Source organism: Carica papaya, chromosome 6 (genome assembly GCF_054855325.1).
Source record: "Carica papaya isolate Zhongbai chromosome 6, ASM5485532v1, whole genome shotgun sequence".
NCBI classification, from domain to species: Eukaryota; Viridiplantae; Streptophyta; class Magnoliopsida; order Brassicales; family Caricaceae; genus Carica; species Carica papaya.
Window position 1 is genome coordinate 5,630,603 of NC_142314.1, and position 27,261 is coordinate 5,657,863.

Genomic DNA, 27,261 nt, shown 5'->3' on the forward strand with positions numbered 1-27,261 from the left:
TAAAATTATATCCAACTCAGCCTAATTATAACATGGATTAAAATAATGAGTAAATAAAATATATTAAAGATTTATTTTCTATGAGAAAATAGTAGATGAATTATTTTCTGATTGGATAATTAATAATTTTGTTGTTTTTATTAAAATATTATTTTTTAAATGAAAATGTAAATTTGAGTATCTGAATACCATATGGATAAAAAACTAAAAGAAAAAGTTTAGAACTTCATTTCCCTCGGGTCGGGTCGGACGCATACCGATAACGGGGCGTGGGAGACCAACGGGTCGGATTCGCGAATGAGTGAAGTCTTCATCAGAGCTTACCGTGGCCATCTTCCCTCCAAATCAAAACCAGTTCGGGCCAAATGGTAAACGTTTTTCTGACTCGTTCACTCTTTCTCAAAACAAAACCCTAAATTTCTGTCCCTTTCTCGAGAAAATCCAAGTCGGAAAGGATATCAGAAGAAGTAATGAAGGGAGGCACAGTACAGATAAATTGGCACGATACAAAACCAGTTCTAACCCTAGACTTCCATCCCATTTCTGGTCTACTTGCCACAGGCGGCGCTGACTTCGATATCAAGGTATTGGGCTCCGAAATTACTCATTTCTCTCTGTTAATTTGTTTTTCCCAGGCATCCTTTTTTTTTTTTTTATTGGTTAATTATAATCTTTTTTTTTGTTAGCTGATGGTAGCTGGCTTGTTTGATGCTACTTTTGTTAGCCATTATTTTAAATTATGCTGTACTTGGTTAAAAATGAGAAGGTGGAAAGTGAGGCGTAACGGATTTGGAAATTTGAGTTCTTCTGTTCTTTTCCCCCCTCTGTAAAGCATTTGCACAAAAGAGGCCCATTTCCGTGGAAGTGGAATGCTGGTGTTTAAGTTCCAATTTGCCTTTGTTTGAGAATAATGAACTGAATGGAAGCATCTTCTAGAGGCAAATTTCTGGCATTTCCTGTCCCCAATTTGGTATTGCCACTTTCTGGAACCAGACATAAATCTAAGTATTTTGTTCGTCTTGTGGTTTGCATGGAATCCTATTAGTTTGATGATTTTCGTAGGGAATAGATGGATTTTGAATGGACCAAGTGGTATAATGTCTCTAGGAAATCAACGTAACTGTTAGTCTGTTTTTCTTCAAAAAGTGACAGTCTTTTATATTTGAAATTTCAGCTTTGGCTGATAAACTCTGGCCAGCAGAAGAAAATCCCAACAGCATGTTACCAAAACAGTCTTTCTTACCATGGGTCCGCAGTTAATATTCTCCGTTTCTCTCCAAACGGTAAGATCACCCTTGTCTTAAATGGAGCATTACATTTATCAGAAGTGGTGTACTGAAATAAACCTGCATTGCATTGGCAAGTAATGGAAAGTATTACTGGTAGTAGCAATTTTAATAATCTTATTTTGCATTGGAACTGAAAGCATCCATAAAGCTCTTAAAATATTTGAGCTATCAGATATGTTGCGGATACTGTGGACACTCTGACTCATGCAGGCTTTATGTTCATGCATTTGACTTTGATATTTTTCTAAAAATGTAATACTCTAAATTAATTTTTAATATAATTTAAGATTTATTTATAAATATAATTTTTTAATTTTAATTTAGAGTAAAATTGAAGTAAAATTGATGGATTATTAAATTGAAAATAATTTTGGAAAAAATAGGTAAAAATTTGAGTTCTGGGGGTACTTTTGAAAAAAAATTCGGAAACCGGGGGTCAAAATATAATTTAGAAAAGTTTTGCCATAGGATGCCCGGTCAGCAACCCCGATGAATCAGGACGCGTCGCGTGGCAGCGGACGCTAACGCGGTGCCACATGGGAGGCTACACGGGCGATCCGCGTGCCCGCAATTGGACGACCTAGATCCGTTCCCGTGCACACGAACGGCTCGTATGCGTTCCCTTCCCAAACGCGATCGGATGGTCAGATTTAAATGGGATCAGACAGTTCAGATTAGATCGTGATGAACGCCCAGATTTACTCGTTATTTAATCGCGATCGGATGGTTCAAATCAAACGCGATGGACGACCTAGATTAAATGTGGACGGATATAAATAACTCTCATTCACACCAAATCCTAACCCTAGCTGCCAAACTCCCTCGCCGGATAAGAAGACCCAGCCGCCGGGAAGGAGACCGCCACCACCCGCCACCGCACCGGAGTCCTTTCCAACCACCAAAAAAGGTAATAATTTTTTCTTTTACTCAGAATTCAATTTTAAGCACACGCATGACTAAATCAAAGTAAAAGAACTGGCTAATTGGCCGGAAAACGTGGGCAAAGTCCGGCGGCGCCGTCGCAGGAAATTCCACAAAACGCCTCCGACGAGGCCCTTCTCGATTCCCGTTTTGCATAATTTTTCCATCGTTGTGAATTGACCGAAGCCAAACACCCAACCGCAACGTGAGATGGAGGAGTCGCCTCACCGGAGAGCCCCGCTGTCGGTGAGTTTTGGTTTTTTATGTTTTTACGGCCAACCGATACTTCTTAACATGTTTTCTCGCAGGGATTGATGCGAAATTGGCCGAATTCGGCCAAAAATGGCTGAAAACAGCCGACTCGAGGCGGATTGCTGCCATGGGCGGTGGCACCGTTGTCGGAGCATGGCGGAGCCGCTGTGCTGGAATTCCAAAATTGGCTAAAATGGGCCTTGAGATTGATTTAGGGTTGTTTGGGAAATTTATAGGTACTTATAGCACGTTTTGATTCCCGAAGAAAAATTCAGGGAACCCGGGGACCATCAGTGGACACAGTCAACAGTTTAACTTTTCGGGCATCAAATTGAATAAGAATCCCTCATCCTATTCTTTGTTATAGAATTGAAGTTTAATTAATAATAAATACGGTATTTTGTACAATTTAAAAAATGTTCATAATTAATTACGGATTGTTAATAGAGGCAGAACCGGAAACTATTCTTTGTTGATTTCTATTGATTGTTTTTACAGTTTAAATGCATGATAGTGACTTATTGATTTATTTTATAACTTTGAATGCATGTATTGTTGTTTTACGTGTTTACGATTGAATCGGAAAAATAGAGGTTAAAGGTAAACAGAAAACTTGTGTGATTAAGTGACTGGATGAAACGGCAGTCTTACTGGACATCCTGCGAGATGGTGGACGGATCAGGTACACAGGAAATTCTACCATGAACGTGTCTCATAGCGGACAGGGTATGGCCCCTCGCCGGAGAAGAAGACCCAGCTGCTGGAAAGGAGACCGCCACCACCCGCCACTGCGCTAGAGCCCTTTTCGATTATCAAAAGAAGTAAATTTTTTTTTCTTTGCTCAGAATTCAATTTTAAACACACCCATGACCAAAATCGGAGCAAAAGAACTGGTTGATTGGCCGGAAAACGTGAGCAAAGCCTGGTGGCGCCGTTGCAGGGAATTCTACAAAATGTTTCTGATGAGATCCTTCCCGATTCCCGTTTTGCATAATTTTTTCACCGTTGTGATCACCATTTCCTTCTCTACAAGTTGACCGGAGCAAAACACCCAATCGCAACGTGAGCCGGAGGAGCCGCCGCATTGAAGAGTCTCACTGCCGGTGAGTTTCGATTTTTTGTGTTTTTTCGGCCAACCGATACTCCTTAACATGTTTTATCGCAGGAATTGATGCGAAATCGGTTGAAAATGGCTAAAAACAACCGATCCGAGGCGGACTGCTGTTGCGGGCGGTGGCGCCGTTGCCAAAACACGGCAGAGCCGTCGTGCCAGAATTCTGAAATTGGCCAAAATGGGCCCTGAGACTGATTTAGAGTTTGTTTGGGACATTTGTAGTACTTATAGCACGTTTTGATTCCCGAAAAAAAATTTAGGGAACTCGGGGACCTCCAGTAAGCGCTGTCAACAGTTTAGCCTTTTGGGCATCAAATTGAATAAGAATCTCTAACCCTATTCTCTGTTATAGAATTGAAGTATAATTAACAATAAATACGATATTTTGTACAATTTAGAAAATGTTCATGATTAATTACGAATTGCTAATAGAGGCAAAACTAGAAACTATTGTCTGTTGATTTCTGTTGATTGTTTTTACAGTTTAAATGCATGATAGTGATTTATTGTTTTATTTTATAGTTTTGAATGCATCTATTGTTGTTTTACATGTTTACGATTGAATTGGAAAAATGGAGATTAAAGATAAACGGAAAAATTGTGTGATTAAGTGACTGGATGAAACGACAGTCTTATTAAACATCCTGGGAGATGGTGGACGGACCGAGTACACAGGGAATCCTACTGTGAACGTGTTTTATAACAAATGGGTTATGGAGACTTGCTAATTTGGCGCTCATACCGGACGAGGTAAGGGGACAGCTCATAATTGATAATGTTAAAGGAACAGGTTCACACGTAGCGGGGACATCCCTATGAACCCTCATGGATATCAGCAGGCTAATGGAAAAAGGAATAATTGTTGTTTGATGATTTGAATATGAAAGTATAACATGTGCTATGTTGCCAAGTATATACAGAATTATGATATATATATAATTTTATTGTTTTTTATAAGTTGTTTTCTATAAATCTCACTACGGTAAGTGGACGATAAATAGTTTTATTATTGATAAATAAATTTGCTTAATTTAGCGCTCCATTAGTTGTTTTTTGATTTTTTCTACCAATCTTCATTTCTTTGTCGGTGATATAGTGTGATATTCTTACTGGGTTAATGTAACTCATCCTTTATTTAAACTATTTCAGATCAAAAGGAACAGGATCCAGAGTCTGATCCGCAAGAGGGTTGCGAGTAGAATGCTCATTTTCTTTATTTTCTGTTCATTTTCTTATTTCTTTATATTTTTTTTAAAATGGTGAATTTCGTAACATTAATTGGTATTGTAAGTTATTGTGTAAAAAATGTAAAACTTGAACATTTATTTCGCTTCCGCACTTTAATTATCATTTATTTTCTTTAGATATTTCCGGAGTCGTTACAAAAAATGTGTTTCTCTGCTTTATATATGAGATTTTGGGTAACTTTCATTTTCATTTGTTGTAATTTCAATGATTTTACATATTTATTCTATCCTTGTTCTCAACTTCTTATTATTGCATGAGTTATATGTTTAACTTAGCTTAAGCGTATGTTGACTTTTCTTTCAACTTTTAAACTTTGTCCATGGTTAACTGGGCCCATCTTAAAATTTTTATAGTGAAACTCATGTTGAGGTCATGATACTTCCCGCTGATATTTCGCCAGTGAATTTTCTGACTCAGAATTACTACTTTTCTGTCATCTATTATAGTTAATCCAATAATTAGATGAGCTCCAGTTATTGTTCCTTTTGTGCTACTAACAGTGCTCTTTAATATCATGCAGGAGAACAGCTTGCCTCTGGTGCTGATGGTATGATTTTTCAATGTGTATGGAGTACTACTTTGAAGTAGCTGGGCCATGTATCCAGTTAATTTGGTTTATCTTTTTTCTTTCTGCAGGAGGGGAGCTGGTCTTATGGAAATTACATTCAACAGATGCTGGTCAGGCATGGAAAGTCCTCAAATCTCTATCGTGAGGCCTTTACTAAACTAAAATTTGATTTGAGCCATAGAGTGCATATTCGTTCTGTTGCAAGATCACTAGTTATGCGTCTGGTTCACACCCTTTCAAGTTGGTCTTAGCCTAGAGAAGGCTGAAATTTATCAAAAGCTATCACTTATGATTCACTTGCAGAAGTTCCTACTTCTGGACTGTATGTTTTTCTTAAAATATTTCTGGGCTGTCTGTTTTCTTGTTTATTGAAATGGATGCAGGTGGAAATTCTTGGAATCAGTCTGTTAAATGAAAAATAACTTACAGTTACAAAGGGTGTACTAAGTCTGTTAGGTTCCAGGCCCTATATTCTATCAAATTATGCATGCATGGTTTATACTGTTTTGACATTAACAGACTGAGTTGCCTCAATGTGTGGGACATTTAGATTTTTCCAAATTTCGAGAGTTTGTATAATTAGTCTGCTTGAGTTCTAGACTAACTATTAGATGTTTTTTGAATCTAGATTTCACCGCAAGGATGTTCTGGATCTTCAGTGGTCTAAAGATGGTGCTTTTCTCATCTCTGGATCAGTAGATAATTCTTGTATCATATGGGATGTTAGCAAAGGTTTGAAAGACATTACACATCAAATTTTCAATTGGTTGATCATTTCTTCAATCTTTGAGACGTCATGCTTCTGATTTCAGGTTCTGTCCATCAGATATTGGATGCACATTGCCATTATGTTCAAGGTGTCGCTTGGGATCCGCTGGCCAAGTATGTTGCTTCTCTTAGCTCAGATAGAACTTGCAGAATTTATGTCAATAAGCCTCAAAAGACAAAAGGTATTGAAAGGATGCATTATGTTTGCCAGCATGTCATCGCAAAGGCAGAACAGCAACCAGTAGATGATTCTAAGGTTGGAGAATAGGTGATCATCTTCATTGTGTAATGTATTTGTAACACATACTAACTTCATCACGGTATGGGATGCAGTCTGCAAAGAGCCATCTCTTTCATGATGAGACACTGCCGTCTTTCTTCCGGAGACTAGCATGGTCACCAGATGGGTCATTTTTACTTGTGCCTGCAGGTATTGACCTTCATAAATTGTTAGTATCAGCAGATATAGGTCACTCTTTTTTCTGAATGCTGTCTGGGGACAAAGTAATAACTTGTTGGGCTCTCTAGTTGTTTCATGTATTTGTATTGCTCAATTTTTCTAGGTATCATACATGATTGGTATCAGCTAACGTTGAATCATCTGAGACTGTAACTTGATCCGTTTTTGAAATACAGTTGTGTCCTTAACAAATTGCAGAATTTTAATCCGTAGTCTTAGCATGTTTGTGCCAGTTTTTGGGGAAGGGAGAAGGCTGGGATGAGAGGTCTGTCAAGGGTGGTGGGCGAAGAAGGGAGAAGAATCCAGGTGAAGGGTGGAGCTATTGCCTTGCCTGTGTGCGCTAAGAAGAACTTATTTATATTTTAATTTTCTGCATATGTTTGCCTGGTGATTGTAGGAGAGAAAATTATACAGGATATGATGTTGGTATATGTTTGCCTGGTGATTGTAGGAGAGAAAATCATAAAGGATATGGTGTTGGTATATGTTTGCCTGGTGATTGTAGGAGAGAAAATTATAAAGGATATGGTGTTGGTATATGTTTGCCTGGTGATTGTAGGAGAGAAAATTATACAGAATATGGTGTTGGTTAGTTGGAGCATAAAGGAGACTGTGTTAGAAGAATATATTTGTATTTTTACTATTGTTAAGTCATCTTGCATGGTGGGGTCTCACAATTTCTTTTGTTAAGTCAATTAAACAGATTCTTAATGGGGACAAACTGTTTTTATTCTTTTTGAATGTTGATAATGTCATTTATATTCAGGTGATTTTTTGTAATTTCCCCAAAAGTTAACCAAGTTTTGGCAGTCTTTCAGAAACATTAGACTTACTGAATTGATTCTGATATTGGCAGTCAATTTATAATCATTATGTTTTTCTTTATGATTGTATGTGGTTTATCTAAGTGTCTTCCCACCTGTTTGTTGACATTGTGGTTTGATCATCTGCAGGTTCTTACAAAATTTCACCATCATCTGGAACATTAAACACTGCTTATATATTTTCCAGAAAGGAGCTTTCAAGGCAAGATATTTATTTTAGGATTAATTACTATCTTGAAGTTATATTTCTTCTTATGCGATAAAAATTAGTTCTTATCTTTTTTTTTTTAATTACAATTTGGTTCTAGAAACATCAAAAATATTTTAAGCAAGTCAGGTTAGTCTTGTTCTGGGACTTAATTCAATTAAAAAAGACTAAATTTTTGTTGGACTTGGCAAATATGTTAATTTTGGGACTAACTTGTAACATATATAGAAGTTATGAAACTCAAATAATAACTAGCATGTATTTTCTTGTTGCTGAAATCCGATTAACTTCGAGATTCATGGTCTGTTAATGGACAAGGATTAAGCTCGATTTCTCCTACTGTGCCTATTGTGATCTCGATCTATGGAATTATTTGGTTATAGATTTAAAGGAAATTTATTACGTTCCGTGGGTCTATTAACTCTAGTTCTTCAAAAACAGGCCTGCGCTGCAACTCCCTTGCGCCAGCAAGCCTGTTGTAGCTGTTCGTTTTTGCCCTGTGGCTTTCAGGCTTCGGGGATCAAACCCTGGTAAATTTATGCTGATTTGCTTTTTCTTTTTCCTTTAAATTTTTGGCATATATGGATGTTAGGAGGATATAAACTGTAATCTGAATGTTTTCTTCAATGTGCAGCTGGATTCTTCAAGCTTCCTTATCGAATTGTTTTTGCTGTTGCAACTTTAAACTCAGTGTACGTCTATGATACAGAAAGTGTTGCTCCAATACTAATATTGGCTGGTCTTCATTATGCACCAATAACTGACATTGCATGGTAAAGTCTTAGAATTCCTGCAGTATACTCCGTTTTAACACCCTCAAAATATTTGATGACTACAGTTGATGTTTTCTGGATTCTGAATTGTTATCTATGTATGTTGCTTGAAGGTCATCTAGTGCCTGTTATGTAGCGTTGTCATCTCAAGACGGTTACTGTACTTTGGTGGAATTTACAAAGGATGAACTGGGTTTGCCATTTTGCTTAACTGGTATGCTGCTGTTTCTTAATTTTATTTCACCTGCTCCCTTCCTTACCTGCTCATCTTTGTTTCTTTGGTATCAAATTTCTTCTTTAGACCCTTAATGATCCAATTTTTCTGTTCAGAAGGAACAAGAGTTGGTGAGAATGAGAACAAGATTCAGAGAGCAGAGGATATGACGACTGGAACAACTAAAAATGATGGTATGGTTTCAGAGGATGAGAAAAAGGGTTCAATTCAGGAAATGGAGGACATGGTTATTGTAACAACTAAAGATGATGGTTCTGTTCCAGGAACTAGTAAAACAACTGCAATTGAAAGGAAACAAGGCAAATGGGTATCACTGAGCTCAATCACCACAATAACCTCAAATAAGCCTGCTAAGGAAGCAGAAGACATGATGATTGAAACAACCAAAAATGACAGTTCAATGCCAGGAACCATGAAAATAATGGAAGAAGATAGTGACAGAGGCAAACAGGCAACACTTACCTCAGTGACTACTGCGACCTCGAGTAAACCTGTCAAAAGGAGGATTACACCAGTAGCAATTGATCCATGATACTTTTAAAGGCTCAACCTTAAAGTTTCTACGAAGTTCCTCATCAAGGTTCCATGTTCTCACTGTAATCATTCTTTTGTTTGTTGAGAGTAAGACATCTCAATGAAAGATGTGCTTGATATATCATCCTTTATTTGCTTGCAGGTGATGTCGGCAAGAAATCATGGAATTCTATTGTTTTAGCATGTGAATCTGACTTTCTTGTACTAATCTGATTAGATTAGAGTATAGATTTATTATAGAGTTTGCCGTGCTGATAATATTCACAATACATTGATAGTTTGCTGTGATGCTTTCACCCATTAAATGAAGTTACAGCTGAAGATTTTTATTGAACTCAGTAAAAGCAGTGTGGTGCCAGTAACCCGGACATTTATCCACAAACAAATGGCTAAGCAAGAAAATTGCGTTTGGAGATTGCAAGCTTTTCTTATGGCTGATCTGAGCAATTGAATTGGAAAAGGAGCTAAGATGAGTTACCAATAGCATGTTGTACATCCATGTCTTGACATGTATTATCTTTTACTCGTCAATCTTATTAGAACTTCAAAGATTCGAATTTGCAATGTACGCTTTCTGCTATATGGTGCAATCTCAGAGTATTTACCTGGAAATTATGTTCATGGGTTTTCTAGTCTTGTATTATATTCATGGATTTGCTCTGTTGTGTCCTCTGTGAAGCGTCCTAATTAAATCCAAGGGGAAAATGAAATACCAGTTGTTTGATAAGAAATAAATTCAGGAGAGAAATGAAAAAACAGTGACTTTTGGTTCTTTGACGGATATGGTTGTGGTTTTATGATATTTAGAACCATTATTATTGTTATTATTTTCAGCATAGTATTTCTCTTTTTACCATGCAATATAGGAGTTTAATTATACTTCTCAAAGCTGATGCACAACATAAAAGTAGATAACACTATTTCCTTTCATATTTATTTATTAGCGGAAGCAATTTGTATTTCATTGATATTATAGGAATGAGTGTCAGACAAACATATTGTCCATATTCTCTAATATAAGAAGAAAGATATATGCTTATTTTTCTTTTTTGGTTATAAATTCAATGGCTTTTGCTTGGATTTCTATTACAAAGGAATGTGAATATGTTAAAAAAGCCTCCACAGTTTTTTCATGACAGCAATATTATCCATTTGGGGGATTGAAAGAACAAGAAATATTTATTATCAGTAGCCAATAGGGTTTAACTTATCATGGAAACACACAATCTTCTTATGCCACTCATTTTATGTAACGTTCAATCAGAGCTTGTTCTCAAGAAGTTGATGATTTGACCCAGAAGAAGGTTCTGGCATATCAGCAGCGGCATTATGATTCCCAGAAGATTTAAGATGTGAATCTTTACTCATTACCTTTTCATCCTTCTTTATTTCTTCTTCAATATGCAGATCCTCTTCAACAGTTAGAACTGTAGTTTGTTCACCATGTGGACCTGGCACAATGGCTTCATGTACTTTCACATGTTCATCAATCTTTAAGATCTCAGTTTCGTGAACCGTTTTCTTCTTTCTCTTCTTAATGAAGCAACATAGGAGGACAGAGAGGAATGCAAGAAAGAATAGACCCCCAAGTGACACAAACACCACAATGACAACAGTTGAATGGTGTCCAGGTGGTGGTGGTGGTGGAACTGAATGGGGTGGAGGAGAAATAGGATGAGGTTGTGGCGGAGGTTTGAAGGCTGGTGGTGGTGGGATCTTAGGAGGCTTGACTGCTGGAGGCGGAGGTGGTGGTGGTGGAATAACGGGGTGATGTGGTGGAGCTACTTTTGGTGGGCTGTAAGGTGGAGATGGTGTTGGATTTGGAAATGGAGGTGACGGGATGTTATGAGGTGGTGTTGGATTGGGTGGTGGAGTAATGGGGTGGTGTGGTGGAGCTACATTTGGTGGGTTGTTGTGAGGTGGAGGGGGTGTTGGTTTTGGAAATGGAGGCATTGGATTGGGGGGTGGCAAGGGAAAATATGGGAAGTAATGTTTGAGAGAAGCCATTTTTTGTTCAGCTGCCTGAGGATTGATTGGATCAGATGCTGATGACAAAAAGGGAGATGTTGTAGTAGTATTTGTAGTTGCAATTGCTGAGAAAGGTTGTGAATGGTTTTAGGTGCTTGTAAGTTTCTAATAACTTGTCACTCATGCTAAGCTTTTGCCCTTTGAAGAGTTGTCATTGATTGCATTAAAAAACACTTCTTCAATATGTGTGTGTGTGTGTATATATATATATATATATATATAGCTGGAGCTCTGTAGACAAAGTTTGATGGCGGTTAGAAGAAATCTTAAGCCTATGGTTCCTTCAAAGTGCTTCACGACATCAAACCTATGGCCTATAAATTGCTAGAACCAGAAAGGGACCCCTTATACATCCAGTCTTCCATGTTTCCATGCTCATCAGACTGGAAGGCTCAAAAGTTATCTGTGATGAGTTGCCTGGCCAGTTTAGGATGGAAGCCCGTGACATTCTTTCTTTAATTGTGAAAATTGATCTTCCACCTTCAAAGCTAAGAACTACCATCAAGAAGTTTAAGTTGAAACTATAATAAAATTAATAAATCATATTTTAATTATGCATATCAAAACTAATATACAAATTGAAAATGTTTGAGGGATAATTGAACTAAACGCAAGTTAGATCACCTCAGTAAAACCAGTTTCATCATATGATTTCAAAATCTTTTGTCTTTCAAGTTCAACATTATAATCATATTTTATTTCTTCTTGGAGCACATCTTTTGAGAAGCAAGCATGACAAGCGGATATGATTTTAAGCGGTAGAAAATTACATTTTTTCTCTCTCTATTCTTTGTCAGGATCTCTTTGGGGACGAAAGAGAAGAGGAAGGGAAAGAATGAAGATGATTTGGTTCCCAAACTTAACCATCAATTTCTGTAAAAATATAGACCTTTTAAAAGATTTCTTCTTTTAGTAAAGACCTTTGAAAGATCTACTAATAAATTTGTTTCTCAATAGAGACAACACAATTTTCCAAAAAACCAAGTAGAGTAGTAAATCCAATACAATATTTTCAAGTTACTCTTCTATAGGGAAAAGAGAAGCCTCACTACCAAAATTTTGATTACTGCCAGAATCAAACTTTCTTTTTACACCACGGAAACCAAATTGCAGCTCCTCTCCTAAAGATGAAAATTGAAAGGAAAATAAAATGGAGAAAGAATGAAAAAATCAGTTTCTTTTACAAAACTCTTATCTGTGTGACTCTACATTTTAGAAAGGGGGTTCTTTTCTTGAGGGATTAGTTGGCTGAAGGATAGAAGAAGATTCAAGGGAGAGTCATCTACTCCATCCTTTGGAATTAGAAGTTTCATCAGCTTGATCTTGCAAAAATGAAATTGTTTGATCTGCACCGCAGTAAAAAGAGAACACATTAAAAATCTAGCAAATGCTTATTTTCTCCAAAATGACTTTAATAGTGAAAGGGAAGAGGAAAGATATATTCAGTTATTGACAAAGCTGTGCATGTTAAAGAGCATGAGATGACATGGCACAGAGCAAGACATAGTCGTAGTAAACTAATTATAAAAAATATAGAAATAGAATATCTGCGAGCATGATAAAAAGGTCAAACAAGGTGATTATAAATACAACGAAGACCAAACAGCTGCATTGTGCCATTTGCCCCTATGGAAACAAGGGAAACCACAGCCTGTGCACTGAATTCTTATAAGAAACAATCTCATGATTTGACAATTGTTGCACCCACTAATACATATCAGCTAAAGGAGAATCACAAGACCTTGATCCAAAAAAATTGTTTCACGATTTTGGAGGCTGTGTTAAATTACTTAGACAGATAAAGGGAGACCTTGTTTGCTTCAGTTTGCCACAAATAGTATCCTGAGAATGGTTCTGTTGAGATCCTGGACATGAATGCTAAACCGAGATTAATAGGAGAAACTGAAGAGAAGGCGCAGAGAGAGATTAAGAGAAGAAGAAAAGAGAGATTTAGAATAATTTCCAAAGAGTCTTTGGATATATTTAATGACGTGTCTCGAACGCGATCTTCTCTCACGGGCAATCTCCTCATATCTCATGTATATATCCTGCATATATATTGTATATATCTTAGTCTTGATTTCCGGAGACTAAGTAAGGAAAATTCTGATATTTCCATGTAAACTTACTCGCCTATATATTAGGCAATTATGTTTAATAGAAAACTCAACTATTCTCCACAAAACCTTGCTGCAAACTTAACATGGTATCAGAGTGTCTGTAAACACTTCCGCCATCAACAGCTCTCCCTGTTCCCAAAATCATGTCCTCTGTTTTTTTTTTCTGCATAAACTTCCAAGCAAACAGCATCAGTTCCCATATCATCCGACAATGGAACTTCCAGCAAACGGTATGTTGTTACTGATCCAACTTCACCATATTACTTACCACCTTCAGCTCTTCTAGGTATCTCTCTCACGTCAATAAAATTAAAAGGAGAAAATTATGCCACTTGGGAACAGGCAACACTCATGGCATTAAAATCATAAAATAAACTCGGTTTTATTGATGGATCAATCGCAAAGCCGAATTTTTCGTCTCCGAACCATAAAGCCAGGGAAGTCGTCAACTTAATGCTCTATTCGTGGATGTCGAACTTTCTTGATGCCCCTGTCCTTGCAACGGTCTCTTGCATCATAGATGCAAAATTGATGTGGTATTTGCTGAAAGCTCGATATTCCATTGAAAATGGATCCCGTATTTATCAACTTTGGTCCGATATATCAATGAGCAAACAATCTGGCTGCTCTATTATGACTTACTACACAACTATGCTAGCTAAATGGAATGAATTATCCAACCTTTCCCCCATAGCTCCGTGTTCATGTGCGCAAGGAACAAAGATCGTTACTTAGTTTGAAAATCTAAATATTTACCAATTCCTAATGGAATTGGACGGTGCCTATGCCACTCTCAGGACGCAGATCATCAACATGGATCCTCTTCCATCCCTGGACCGAGTGTATGCTATGATTTCATAGAAAGAATCTCATCAGCGAGTTACTAGAGCCCGTAATGACATGCCTACACTAGGCTTTGCCATCCAAGCTAACAAGTCACATCGACTTGCACCTGTGTCTGGCTCTGCAGACCGCACTCCAAGCGGTCGTCCCTTCTGCACCTACTATCACCGGCTAGGCCACACATTCAATCGTTGTTTCACCCGACTTGGTGTTTCCCCACAAGGACGCGGACGCAACCGAGGCAAACCTCGCCACCCAAATCTTGATCCACCAGCCTATGGTCAACAGTAGCAAATACAGTCCTAACCTGCTTTAGCAACCGCAGCCCAGACTGCTGTTCCTACCGCACCGTCTCCGCCCAACATGACTGGCTTGACATCCGAATGCAGCGCCTACTTCCACTCCTTGAACCGCCACCATCTACCTCTGAGTCACTAGCTGGTAAGGCTAATATTTCCACCGTATCTTGGCTCATTGACAGTGGAGCATCTCATCATATGATCGGCAATATAGCTTTATTTTCTGCTATTCATGACATAGCTCCAACTTCAGTAGGACTTCCTGATAGCATGCAGACATCAACAGTAGAGGAGGGAATGGTGTTGCTTCACCCGGGTTTCCTCCTTCGCAATGTTTTAGTTATTCCACACCTCTCGGTCAATTTACTTTTTGTTGGGCAACTGATAAATGATTCAAATTGTACTATAACCTTTGCTCTTCATATGTGTGCTATACAGGACCGTTCTACGAAGAACTTGATTGGTCTGGGTAAACCACACAAGGGCGTTTTTCTATTCCGTCCTCTACTGGTGGCTACCGCTGCTGCTGTGACTACTCTGGAGTCTTATTCTCTCTGGCTTCAACGGTTGGGTTATCCCTCCCGCCAAAAGCTACTTCATCTTCCTGGTGTTAATGTTAATTTTCCAAAAGATAACAATTTATGTGATGTATGTTGTCGTGCCAAACAAACACGTTTTCAATTTCTGATTAGTTGTACTCATGCAAAAGAATGCTTTGAATTAATTCATTGTGACATTTGGAGACCGTATCGTGTTTGTACACTTTCTTAAGCTCGTTATTTTTTTACTATTGTTGATGATTGTAGTCGAATAGTATGGATTTACTTATTAACTGATAAAAGCCAGGTCAGTAGTTTACTTCGCAATTTCTGCTCAATGACCCAACGACAATTCGGAAAATTTGTCAAGATCATCCGAAGTGATAATGGGACCGAATTTGAGTCTCGAGCGATGCAGTCATTTTACACTTCAGCTGGTATTCTCCATCAAACATCGCTGGTAGACACTGCCCAATATAATGGTCGGGTGGCACGAAAACACCGACACATCCTTGAAGTCGCACGGGCTCTACGCTTTCAAGCCAATCTTCCTCTCGAGTTGTGGGGAGAATGTGTCCTCACAGCCACTCATCTTATTAATTGCACTCCTAGCTATGTTCTCAATACCAAAACTCCACATGAAATTCTGTTTTTCGCTTCCCCTGCATATAACCATCTTCGGTTTTTTGGATGCCTCTGTTATGCTGTTGCAAATCCTCAAGAAAGCAACAAGTTTGCTCCTCGTAGTCGCCGTTGTGTCTTCCTTGGATATCCATACGATAAGAAGGGTTGGAAGGTACTGGACCTGGAAACCTTTACAGTTTTCATATCTCGCAATATCCTCTTCGAAGAAACTGTCTTCCCCTTTGCTCATATTCACTCCGACAAAGAATCGGGGTTGCAGTCCTCGTCTCCCTCTCCTTTACCTTCTGCAACTCAGTGGGATTGGCATTATTCGAGTTTAGTTTCCCCGACAAAGGGAGCTCCTGCCAGCACTGCCTCCCCTCCATCTTTGTCTGAGTCACATTCCCTTGACCCACTACAGTCGATGTTTCCGGGACAGATTTGGGCCATGGTAAGAGAATCAAGCGTCCACCAGTCGCACTTCAGGATTTTGTCTGTCACTTGGCTCACCTTTTGGCACCCAGCGGATGCCATTCCACAAACACCCGGTACCCACTAGCCAACTATGTTTCCTATGATCGGTTCTCTACTGCACACACTCATTTTTTAGCTGCTGTTACCACAGGCGTTGAGGCTCGACACTATTCGGAGGCTGCCCGCGACCCTAAGTGGTGTGCTGCCATGCAAGAAGAAATTACTGCTCTGGAGCGAACCGGCACCTGGACCATCAAAGATCTTCCTCGTAGAAAGAAACCCGTTAGCTCCAAATGGGTCTTTCGGATTAAGTACCACTCGGACGGCTCCATCGAAAGATACAAGGCCTGTGTCGTGGTTCGCGGTGACACTCAAGTAGAGGGCCTCGATTACACTGAGATATTTGCCCCAGTCGCCAAGCTGGTCAGTCTCCGCACCCTATTTGTTGTTGCTGTGGTCAAAGGGTGGGAGTTACACCAACTCAACGTACACAACGCATTCTTACAAGGTAATCTTTAGGAAGAAATATACATGCGTCTGCCCCAGAGTTCATTAAGGTCGGTTGCTAGCGAAAATCATTATATGGCCTCTGGCAATCTCCTAGAAATTGGTTTGCAAAAGTGGCCTCCGCCTTACGCACCTACGACTTTTTCCAGTCACATACTGATCATACCTTGTTCACTTATCATCGCCAGGATATCTTCCCCTCTGTCTTTGTTTATGTTGATGATTTGATCATTGCCGGAAATAATCCCGAAACTTGTGCCTCTTTCAAACTCTACCTAAATGGGTGTTTCCACATTAAGGATCTTGGCAAGTTAAAATATTTTCTCGGTATCGAAGTTGCATGTGAACCCTCTAGTCTGTTTCTGTCACAACGCAAATATGCTCTTGACATCTTGTCTGAAGCCGGTTTACTAGTTTCCAAACAAGCAGACTTTCCCATCGAGCAAAATACACTTTGGCAACCCTCGACAGTCCTCATTTAGCTGATCCTTCTCGGTTCCACCACTTAGTTGGTCGTCTTGTTTATCTCAGTTGGTCATCTTGTTTATCTCACTATCACTCGGTCCGACATCTGTTATGCCGTTCATATTTTATCTCAATTTCTTTATGAACCCCGTCAAAAGCATTTGAATGCTGTCCTTCGCGTCCTGCGCTATATCAAAAGCGGTCCTGGTAACAACATCTTCTTGCCTGCAGACAGCTCCCCTCAGCTATTCGCCTTCTGTGACTCTGATTGGGTCGATTGCCTACTCACTCGTCGATCGACTACAAGCTACTTCATCAAGTTAGAAAATTCTCCGATCTCCTGGAAGGCCAAGAAACAACCTACCGTTGCTTGTTCCTCCGCCGAGGCCAAATACCGTGCTATGGCCATAGCCACATGCGAATTGTCTTGGTTAAAATCCTTTTTGGCTTCGTTGGGAGTTTTTATGACTCAACCTATGTGTCTGTTCTGCAATAACCAAGCTGTATTACACATAGCTTCCAACCCAGTCTTCCACGAATGCACAAAACATATTGAAATCAACTACCATTTTGTTCGAAAACAGCTCCTGGCTGGTTGTCTCACTACAGCACAGGTACATTCCTCCGATCAGGCTGCTGATATATTCACAAAGGCCCTCGGACGATCCCAGTTTCAGTACCTGTCTTGCAAGTTGGGCATGCGCAACCTTCATGCGCCAACTTGAGGGGGAGTAATAACGTGTTTCAAACGCGATCTTCTCTCTTGGGCGATCTCCTCATATCTCATGTATATATTCTGCATATATATTATATATATCTTAGCCTTGATTTTCGGAGACTAAGTAAAGAAAATTCTGATCTTTCCATGTAAACTTACTCGCCTATATATTAGGCAATCATGTTTAATAGAAAATTCAACTTTTCTTCACAAAACCTTGCTGCAAACTTAACAACATTCATACTGATTTTTCAATAGATTTTGACTGATCATAGAAATGGAAATCTAGACGCCAGTTACCCAGGTCACTAATAACAGCTATTTATGTGGCATAATTAGAAAAACAAGAATTCAACATGCAACAGAAATTAGCAGCCAGCTTGCCCCACATTCTGTTAACAATTACTGAGAAGTTGAACAATTAAAGGAAGACAATTCTTTGTTCAATTAGCTCTAGAATCAGCTAAAGTCCTGGCATCACCCTTTCATTGAAGGAGTACCGTTCCTCAAGGTTGAAGCTAGGGAACTGCATTCTAAGGAGGATAAATCCTCCCATGTAGTCTCACCAGTCCCCAAATTTACCCCTTGGATCAGCAGTTGCTCTGCTAGTTTTTTTTCTGCCTCTGTATGGTGGTTCTTTTGAAGAATGGCAAGCTATTCCATCTTAAACTGGCCAGGCTTGGTCCAGGCAACTCATCACAAAAGTTGCTGAGCCTTCCACATTCTTTTGAGCAAGGAAACATGGAAGAGTCCCTTCTGGTTTTAGCAATTTATAGGCCAAAGGTTTGATGTTTTAAAGCACTTTGAAGGACCCATAGGCTTTAGGAGTTCGCTTAAGATTTCTTCTAACTGCCATCAAACTTGGTCTATATAGCTGCAGCTTTAATAAGACCAGATTTCCCACATTGAATTCCCTTCTTTTTTTTGCTTCCATGGGGGTCAGCACACTCCTTCAATAACCCTGCTACTCGCTGTCTTTCCACTAACAATTCCTCGAAGTTGCCCGATAGGGTAAGACTTTCATTGTTGCAGAAAAATAGGGCGGTAGACACCTGTAGAGAGCCTGGAAGAAATTCATCTTGATACTCGAGTTATACATCACATGATACCACTATCTGTGCTGCCCGAGCTATTTTGCCTGTAGATGAGGCTAGCCTTCTAGTCATTGACTGTTTTAGTCTAGCCATCAGTTTGAGGATGGTAAGCTAGACTCAACTGAAGGGTGGTTAGATACTATATATTATGGCATCCCATGCAATCTCTGTACGTTGTCCAAGAAAAACCGAGCAACCTCGGCGACAACGGAAGACTAATGTCACTAGTAAATCTGTCCATCACTAGCATCTCATAGGGACATGATCTTCACAAGTCCCTTTTAGCAGAAATTGGTGACACTCATTGGTACCAGTAATATGGTATCCTTCCCCTTTGATCTTGAAAGTTCTTTATGAAACCCATAAAGACATCAGTCTAGACTTGGTGGGGAATAGGCAATAGCATCAATAGTCTCGTAGAAGAAATGTTTTTCTTCTTGCATCTTTGATAGATGTCACACTTAGAAATTTTTCTTCTGGCATCTTTATGATTTAATGTTTTGGTAAGTTATCCGATTGATGCTATTATGGATTTAATGTTTTTCTTGCTTAGATGGATAATTGTAGACCATCGGTACTATAATTACTCAGGGCGTTGAGTTTGTTGGATCTTGGTGCTAACATTATTGAAATTATGTGTGGCTTGAGTAAGGATGCTTCACCGATTAGTGCCATGAATGGATGAGATAATAAGCAAATTTACAAAGAGTACATCATTCAATTGCAGGGTCTTGAGTTCTTTGAGCTTTGGAAGCCCGAGAACTTCAAGTATCAATAGCCCTGTAACCTCAGCTTTAGGAAGCCTGAGAACCATGAGTTTTAGGAGCCCAAGGATAAGTCAATTCAGCTGGGTGTCCCTTTTGTTTCAGGTTCTTGTCATCATTAGATATTTGGTTTCATTCTTTGTAGTCATAGGTGGTGGTTATATGTATGTTCTTCCTACCTTCAGTCAGGCATTTCTTGGATATGATGTCTCCCAATTGAGCACTTCAAGAGAAGACTGACATATTTGATGGAAATTGGGTCATGGATAATGAAAATCCTTTGTACAATGCTTCAGATTGTCCTTTTGTGGAACAAAGATTCAATTGCTTAGGAAATGAACATAGAGAAGAGGATAATCTTAAGTGGAGGTGGAAACCAAAGCAATGTGATATCCCAAGGTCGAACTTTCATAATATTCTGGAAAGGCTTAGGGGTAAGAGGGTTGTTTTTGTTGGAGATTCTATGAGCAGAACACAGTGGGAGTCATTGATATGCTTGCTAATGGCTGGGGTAGAAGATAAGAACAGTGTCTATGAAATAAATGGGAATAAGATAACAAAAAGGATAAGATTTTAGGTATACAGTTCAGTTCTTTTTACCACTGAGTTCTTTCGCTTTGTTTTCTTGGTACAACACGGTTGGGTACCTAGACATGCACCAAGGCGAGTTCGATCAACACTTTAATTGGACAAGTTGGATGATGTCAGCAATAAGTGGATTACTACAGATGTTCTCATATTTGACCCAGGATGGTTGTAGGTAACAAGAAGCTTTTTGAAACCGGTTGCTGCTTTCAGGTTGGAAACTCATTAAAGTTCGGAATGTCAATTCCTACTGCCTTCAGGGTAGCATTAGAAACTTGGGCATCATGGATTGAGCAAAAAATCAGCACAAGTAAAACACACATCTTGTTTTGGAATCAGATATACCTTTGAGTGGAGAACTAACAAGGCTTTTATTTCTGTGTTACTTTTTTTCTTTTTCATGCTCAATGACATTGAACCAGTCTCTCTTTTTCTTCACCTGTTAATTTTTGCATCCAACTCTCCCTTTCATTTGGCCATCTTGTTTATTTCATGGGTATACAAAAGTTGGAACTTCTGTATTTCACTTCTCTCGAAAACCTCTATCAATTGATCTTCCCTATCAAATGTATGCTATATTCACCTCAACCACATAGTCTCATATTAAAAGGGTTGTCTGGTTTGAGAAGACTTACAGGATCTAGGCTTTTTTCAAGAGAAAAGGTCTATGAATTAGAAAGTACATTCTCAAATGATTTTAGCAGAGTAGTGAACCTTGCTCAATCTGGTCCAACATGCTAACAACCACAAATAAAATAGACCACACCTATGTTACCTTCCCAACCTCTATAGATTCTCTTCTCTAGATTGTTGCAAAAAAGCTTAAGCTGTCGTGGTTGCTCTACTAATATTTGGAGGATAATCTTTTATCCTAATTTCTCAAAGGATACTCTTTATTCCAATAAAGGTAAAGAGTACTGGATTAAATTGTTTCATCCAATGATAATAGACAACTTGATCACCTGAAGGTAATAGCAAAGACGTATCCCTGCATTCCCCATATCTCCCCTCACACTTTAACTTATTCACAACCTAATGGTCATTGGTCAACGTAATAGAGAGTGGCCTCGATATAACCATTCTTTCACTGAGCTATACTCTTTCATCTAGGAAGTAGTGCATGCTTTCTTAATTAATCAGAATAAAAATTGGTCTTTTTTCTATGAGGCCTCTAATTTTGATAGTGTGCCTCTTCCTATGCACTTCCATGGCTTGCATTGATATCACCCCAACATCCTTGTCTTCCCTACCATCATGAAGTACTTTTTAGGGTCAATTGCCTTCTTCTATGCTCCTTATGTTAAAACTTTCTTAGGTTTGCATTGGTGTCCAAAAAAATTAAGCCTGGTTTGGTTTGGTGGGAATAGGTTTTGAGATCAAGAATGTTAGGCCTATCCCCACACCTAAAGCAAGAATCTAGGGAATGTTTTAGGTCAGGTGGGCATTATCCGAGAGTTAGGCCTGGTTTTGGTTGGGAATAGTTTTGAGGTCATAGGAGATTTTACAGTGTCTTTATCAATTGAACTAAACTTCTGGGATGTAGTATGACATGTGGTTTTATTAATTGCTGATTTTGGATTTCGAGGCAATTGGTCTTTTTGGAAGGATTTCTTGCGTTTAAGCATGGTATTGATGATTTGTTATTGGAATTGGTCTTGTTCAAAACTTAAATTTAAAGTATGAGGCCTAAGTATTTTGATTATTAGCCTTAGTTCTTCATTCAAATCACTAATGAAGCATGCTATGAAGTATCATTCAGAATGGCCAAGGCAGTCAGCATCATTCCTCAAATTTTTGGGGTAATCACGGACAGATTCAACCTGGACGAGCTTGTAAAATTTTTCCACAAATCCATGATCTACAACTAACAGAATCTACTGTATAATTCTTCCATAAAAATTTCAAATGCGAAACCTTTTGCTAAACCTACTACCTTGGTACCACGTATTTGCTCGTCCACCCAAGAAAAACTTACTACCTTGGTACACGATGCATAACTGAAAAGAATTCTAGCAGTGCCAAATCCAAGCTTGGAAATTTCCTTAATCAAAATGTGGAATCCCAAGTCCCAGTGCCTAGTAATCCAAGAAACTCCTATTGTATCAATAGCTACAACCAATACTGTTTTTCGGTTTAGGAGTTGCCAATCTTTTCATAGAACAAAGAAAACTAGGGGATGGCTAAGGTACCTGAATGGTCAATTTTGGGGGATGCTTCATATTCCTCATCATGTCAGCCAGATGTTTGAATCATCGCTCAAGATGCGATTGATTCTCCTTGTATCTTGTGGAGTTGCTTTTTTTGTGGGTTTCAACGATCCATAGAGCTTTGTAATTAAATCCTTCAATTTTTGATCTGAACCCTTCACTGAATTGTCATGCTGTTAAAGTTGCTGATAAGCAGGTGGGGACCTTGCCCTTGTTCTTGGCCATTGGTGCAAGGGAAGGTCACACCTCTTTGAAATTGGAGTTCTCTACTACCAAATGTTAGGATCCTCAGACATGAACCTTGAACAGAGATTAAATTGGACAGAAAGGAGAGAGAGACATTAGAAAAGAAGAGAAACATTTGGGAAGCATTTCTAGGGAGAGAGTCTAGATAGATTCTCACTGAAAACTTTCAATAGATTTTGACTGATTATAATAATGGAAATCTAGCAGTTGTTTACTGGAATAACCAATAACTGCTATCTATGTGGCATACCAGAAAAACAAGAAGTCAAAATGCAATGGCAATGAGCAGCCAGCTGAGTATCATAAAGAATAAAGCAGAATGCTTGTTGAATTGACTCTAGGAGTCAGCTGAGGTCCTGATAGGTTCTTGCATCATGAAGAGTTTGGTCCTCAAAGAAGACCATGACCAATTGAAGAGTATAGATATGCATTTCAGCTTATCTCAGTATGTCAAACCTGAGAATCCACGAATGTGACAAAAACAGTATGCAGGATGATCCCATAATGTATAACTGAAAGAAGCAAGCCTATGATGCTATCTGACTAAGAGGAGGAGAAACAGAATGGTTGATTTTCGAGAAAAAATGCTAGGACTTAAGCTCATGTAAATAATAAATAGGGACTAGAGAGAGGAATTTTACGCTCATGGAAAATCAGCCCAAGCAAAGCAGAATTGAGGAAGAAAAAGCAAAGGAAAAGGGTTCTTGCAAGCAGAGAAAAATACTAGGATTTAAGCTCATGTACATAGTAAATATGGCCCAAAGAAAGCATTTTTAAGCTCATTTCAAATTGACCCAAGCAAAGCAGAATTAAGAAAAGCCAAAGCCAAAAGGAACTCACACAGTGACATGTCATTGGTTATGTTTAAAGTTAGCAATCAGGTATGACAGAAAAATTTCATTCCACATATCTGGAACTCCTGGTAGACACCAGTGGCTACAATCAGGGACAGATGGGTTGTCACTCCACAAACCCACATGTGCATCACTGCGGAATGTCGACAAAGAAGTTATATGCAAAACTGTTACAGGAACTGTCATATTCTTTATCACATCCAAGATGGTGTCTGAAAATATACTTCGGTCCCTTCCTTTGGTGTCCGCTATAGGTTGATGCGTCACATTGCATAACCTGTGAGTTTGGTCCCTGAAGCAAAATGAAGAACTGTTAAAAAATATGATGAAGAATGAATTCACACTTGGTAGTGAAATCCAGCAGAAAATAAGTAAAGCATATGAAACTTCTTTAAATGCAAGAATATTGTTATGCCTCCAAAAAACTCGTGGTTGAGGTGAATATAGCATACATTTGATAGGGAAGACCAATTGATAGAGCTTTTCAAGAGAAGTGAAATATAAAAGTCCCGACTTTTGTATGCCCGTGAATAAACAAGATGGCCGAATGAAAGGAGAGTTCGATCCAAAATTAACAGGTGAAGGAAAAGAGAGAATAGTTCAATGTCATTGGGCAAGAAAAAGAAAAAATTAATACAGAGAAAAAAACGTTGTTTACTGCTCCACTCAAAGGCATATCTGATTCCAAAACAAGTTTAATGCAACTGTACTTAAAGAACATAGCATCTTGATAGTAGATAGTACCTCCAATGAGATGGCTCAAATGTCCGAAAAAAGATGTGTGTTTTACTTGTGTTGATTGTTTGCTCAATCCATGATGCCCAAGTTTCTAATGCTAGTCTGAAGGCGGTAGGAATTGACATTCCAAGCTTTAATGAGTTTCCAACCTGAAAGTAGCAACCTGTTTCAAAAAGCTTCCCTGGCACCCACCACTGTCCTGTGTTGAATATGAGAACATCTGCATTAATCCACTCACTGCTGATATCATCCAACTTGTCCAATTTGAGTGCTGATCGAACCCGCCTGGGTGCATGTCTAGGCACCCAACCATGTTGTACCAAGAAAACAGAGCGAAAGAACTCAATAGTAAAATTGAAAGAACTGAACCGCACACCTAAAAATCTTATCCTTTTTGTTATCTTATTCCCATTTATTTCATAGACACTGTTCTTATCTTCTACACCAGCCATTAGCAAGCATATCAATGACTCCCACTGGGTTCTGCTCATAGAATCTCCAACGAAAACAACCCTCTTACCCCTAAGCCTTTCCAGAACATTATGAACGTTCAACCTTGGGATATCACATAGCTTTGGTTTCCACCTCCACTTAAGATAATCCTCTTCTCTACGTCCGTTTCCTAAACAATTGAATCCTTGTTCCACAAAAGGGCAATCTGAAGCATTATACAACGGATATTCATTATCCGTGACCCAATTTCCATCAAATATATCACACTCTCCCCTTGAAGTGTTCAATTGGGAGACACCATATCCAAGAAATGCCTGACTGAAGGTAGGAAGAACATACATATAACCGCCACCTATGACTATAAAGAATGAAACCAAAGATCCAACGATGACAAGAACCTGAAACAAACGGGACACCCAGCTGAATCGACTAACCCTTGGGCTTCCAAAACTCAGGGTTCTCGGGCTTCCTAAAGCTGAGGATACAGGGCTACTAATACTTGAAGTTCTTGGGCTTCCAAAGCTCAAAGAACCCAAGGCCCTGCGGTTGAATGATGTACTCTTGGTAAATTTGCTCATAATCTCAATCATTCGTAGCGCTAATCAGTGAAGCATCCTTACTCAAGCCACACATAATTTCAATTCTTTTAGCACCAAGATCCGACGAACTTAACGCCCTGAGTAATTATAGTATCGAAGGTCTGCACTTATCCATCTACGCAAGAAAAACATTAAATCCATTATAGCATCAATCGGACAACCTACCAAATAATCCATTCGTGCATCCACATCTGTTCAAATCTATAGTTACATCCAGCTCCAAGGATCACAGAAATTCCAAGAAACAACAAAAAGATCACCATTTGAAAACTCCAACAAGAAAAACCAACGTATATGTAAAATCTCCATAATCAATCCGGCAACTCGAGCTCAAGCTCAGAACCATCTTCCGGGTCACAACCCATCAAAACAAGTGGAAAGAAATTGAATAGGCACTCTTCAATCACAAGAAAAAGAAAAACCCAAATGAATAAGGAGATAAATGCTAAAAATGTAGCATAAATTCTCGAAGAAATTATGCCAAGGCAATCTAATGAAGAGATACTACTAGCCTCTCGAGCGATGCAGAGGTTTACCGTTGATTCACCAAAAAACTTTGCAGAGAGCCAGATGGATGTGGAAAGATTGCGTAGGGTGAGCAAATGGAAGAAAGAAGTCGTTTATGGATCGGAGGAGATCAGAGGTGGTTAAACGAGAGAGAGAGAGAGAGAGAGAGAGAGAGAGCAACAATGAAATAGGGAGAGAGAAAAGAGAAATGGAGTCCGGACTCTGATAATATTCAAGAAGTCGGAGGAGGTCATTTTGGTAAATTCACGCATTAAGAAAGCAAGAATGTTCCATACCATCCGATCTATAATTTTTTTTTAATTAAAAATTCTTGATTAATTAGTTAAAATTGTTTAACAAACAAATAAATAGTATTTATTATTTATTATTTTATACACATGTTTCTATCATTTTTTTTTTTAATTTACAAATTTGCAAATGGGTTTTTTCCAGACAACTTTTAAATTTTAATTAAGAGATAAAGAGACTAATAAATGCAAAACAGTACTTAAAAAATTGGATTAATTAAAACACCTCATCATTAATTACTTAAATTTTTCCAATTTCATGTTGGAAAGAAAAGACATGAATATGATTATTTTAGTCTTGAATTGGATAAAGACAAATGATTTAGCTGTTTCCAGTGCGTTATTAATAATTATTATTAGTGCAACTAATTAAAGACAAATTGTACTATAATTACTACTCATCACACAAGAATTTTTTGTCTTAAAATTAAAAAAAAAGAAATCAAATCAAATGTAAATTATAGTTTATGATTTCGTCAAATCTCAAAATAAAATTATGTGGTTTGTTTGATGATAATTAATTATCTTAGTCATATTTTTCATTAAACTTTGTGTTCCTTGTAATCATTTTAATTTGTTTTTCATAAAATTATTTATTAGTTTTAAAATTATATATAATTTATTGTTTCTGAGTATAAATTTTATGTTTTGACAAAGTTAGAACTTTGAGATACTTGACGAAATTACTTACTTTGGTAAGAAGAAAGAAAATGATTTATTTACTTTAATCATAAAAATTAATGACTTTTCTTATAATCTAATCCTATTAATAATAGGAATAAATATTTATATTTAATGGAAAAAATATATAGATCTTGATGCAATGATTAAATATATGTATCACATATAAAATTCAAAATAAATTTTATTAAAAACATATCTATATTTCTATAATTTTCAGCCATAAAATTACTCACAGTTACCCATTCTAACATCCTAAAATTGTCTACTAAAAATTAATTTTTGAATCCTCATATTTGCACAAGGCTTAAGTAATTTTAAAAATTCATTTCTCCTAAGTACTTGTTGAATTTGGCAATAATCACGTATGATTATGATTTATAAGAATCAATCAGAATGATCATTAAATGAGAG

At 38.2% G+C, this 27,261-nt stretch overlaps 3 protein-coding genes and 2 pseudogenes across 10 annotated transcripts; 3 read left to right on the forward strand and 2 right to left on the reverse strand.

Moving 5' to 3' along the window:
• The first annotated feature begins 319 nt into the window (after positions 1-319).
• On the forward strand, positions 320-9,815 carry FAS2 (Transducin/WD40 repeat-like superfamily protein). Of its 6 annotated transcripts, none has more exons than XM_088223159.1 (14): positions 321-584; positions 1,175-1,283; positions 5,345-5,371; positions 5,461-5,533; positions 6,021-6,124; positions 6,205-6,274; positions 6,353-6,416; positions 6,494-6,590; positions 7,574-7,646; positions 8,094-8,182; positions 8,287-8,425; positions 8,539-8,639; positions 8,756-9,240; positions 9,337-9,815. In XM_088223159.1, exons 1-13 carry the CDS (start codon positions 471-473, stop codon positions 9,190-9,192), a joined length of 1,497 nt encoding a protein of 498 aa, XP_088079285.1. In that variant the 5' UTR covers positions 321-470; the 3' UTR covers positions 9,193-9,240; positions 9,337-9,815. The 6 variants fall into 6 exon arrangements, with proteins under 6 accessions (XP_088079284.1, XP_088079285.1, XP_088079287.1 ...); XM_088223161.1 differs by having other exon boundaries at positions 322-584; positions 6,205-6,416; positions 8,759-8,833; positions 8,924-9,240; XM_088223162.1 differs by adding an exon at positions 4,726-4,771 and having other exon boundaries at positions 323-584; positions 6,205-6,416.
• A 362-nt stretch (positions 9,816-10,177) lies between these two features.
• TED7 (tracheary element differentiation-related 7) lies at positions 10,178-12,141 on the reverse strand. Its single transcript, XM_022044246.2, has one exon. It carries the CDS (start codon positions 11,199-11,201, stop codon positions 10,455-10,457), a length of 747 nt encoding a protein of 248 aa, XP_021899938.1. The 5' UTR covers positions 11,202-12,141; the 3' UTR covers positions 10,178-10,454.
• Positions 12,142-12,271: 130 nt separating this feature from the next.
• LOC110816141 (protein trichome berefringence-like 7) lies at positions 12,272-26,058 on the reverse strand. 3 transcript variants are annotated; one of them, XR_015821720.1, is made up of 4 exons: positions 24,306-26,058; positions 23,548-23,853; positions 22,444-22,761; positions 12,272-12,568 (listed from the first exon to the last, which is right to left on the reverse strand). XR_015821720.1 is itself a non-coding variant. In XM_088223163.1 (4 exons), the coding sequence occupies exons 2-3, from the start codon at positions 25,340-25,342 to the stop codon at positions 23,559-23,561; spliced, it is 1,332 nt and encodes a 443-aa protein (XP_088079289.1). In that variant the 5' UTR covers positions 25,343-25,748; positions 25,888-26,057; the 3' UTR covers positions 12,272-12,568; positions 23,548-23,558. The 3 variants fall into 3 exon arrangements, 2 of the variants coding, with proteins under 2 accessions (XP_088079289.1, XP_021899885.2); XM_088223163.1 differs by lacking the exon at positions 22,444-22,761 and having other exon boundaries at positions 24,306-25,748; positions 25,888-26,057; XM_022044193.2 differs by lacking the exon at positions 22,444-22,761 and having other exon boundaries at positions 24,306-26,057.
• On the forward strand, positions 13,094-14,203 carry LOC110816143 (uncharacterized; annotated as a pseudogene).
• LOC110816142 (protein trichome berefringence-like 7 pseudogene) lies at positions 19,583-20,814 on the forward strand (annotated as a pseudogene).
• Positions 26,059-27,261: the final 1,203 nt, after the last annotated feature.

Excerpts from the sequence above, each read along its gene's own strand:
- LOC110816141 (XM_088223163.1), bottom strand. The coding sequence starts at position 25,342 with ATGATTGAGATTATGAGCAAATTTACCAAGAGTACATCATTCAACCGC. Across the intron at positions 23,854-24,305 it reads TTTGAGCCATCTCATTGGAG|GGACCAAACTCACAGGTTAT; the intron begins GTACTATCTACT and ends ATTTTGCTTCAG.
- FAS2 (XM_088223157.1), top strand. The coding sequence starts at position 471 with ATGAAGGGAGGCACAGTACAGATAAATTGGCACGATACAAAACCAGTT. Across the intron at positions 5,534-6,020 it reads AAAGTCCTCAAATCTCTATC|ATTTCACCGCAAGGATGTTC; the intron begins GTGAGGCCTTTA and ends TTTTGAATCTAG. Across the intron at positions 6,125-6,204 it reads CATATGGGATGTTAGCAAAG|GTTCTGTCCATCAGATATTG; the intron begins GTTTGAAAGACA and ends TTCTGATTTCAG.
- TED7 (XM_022044246.2), bottom strand. The coding sequence starts at position 11,201 with ATGGCTTCTCTCAAACATTACTTCCCATATTTTCCCTTGCCACCCCCC.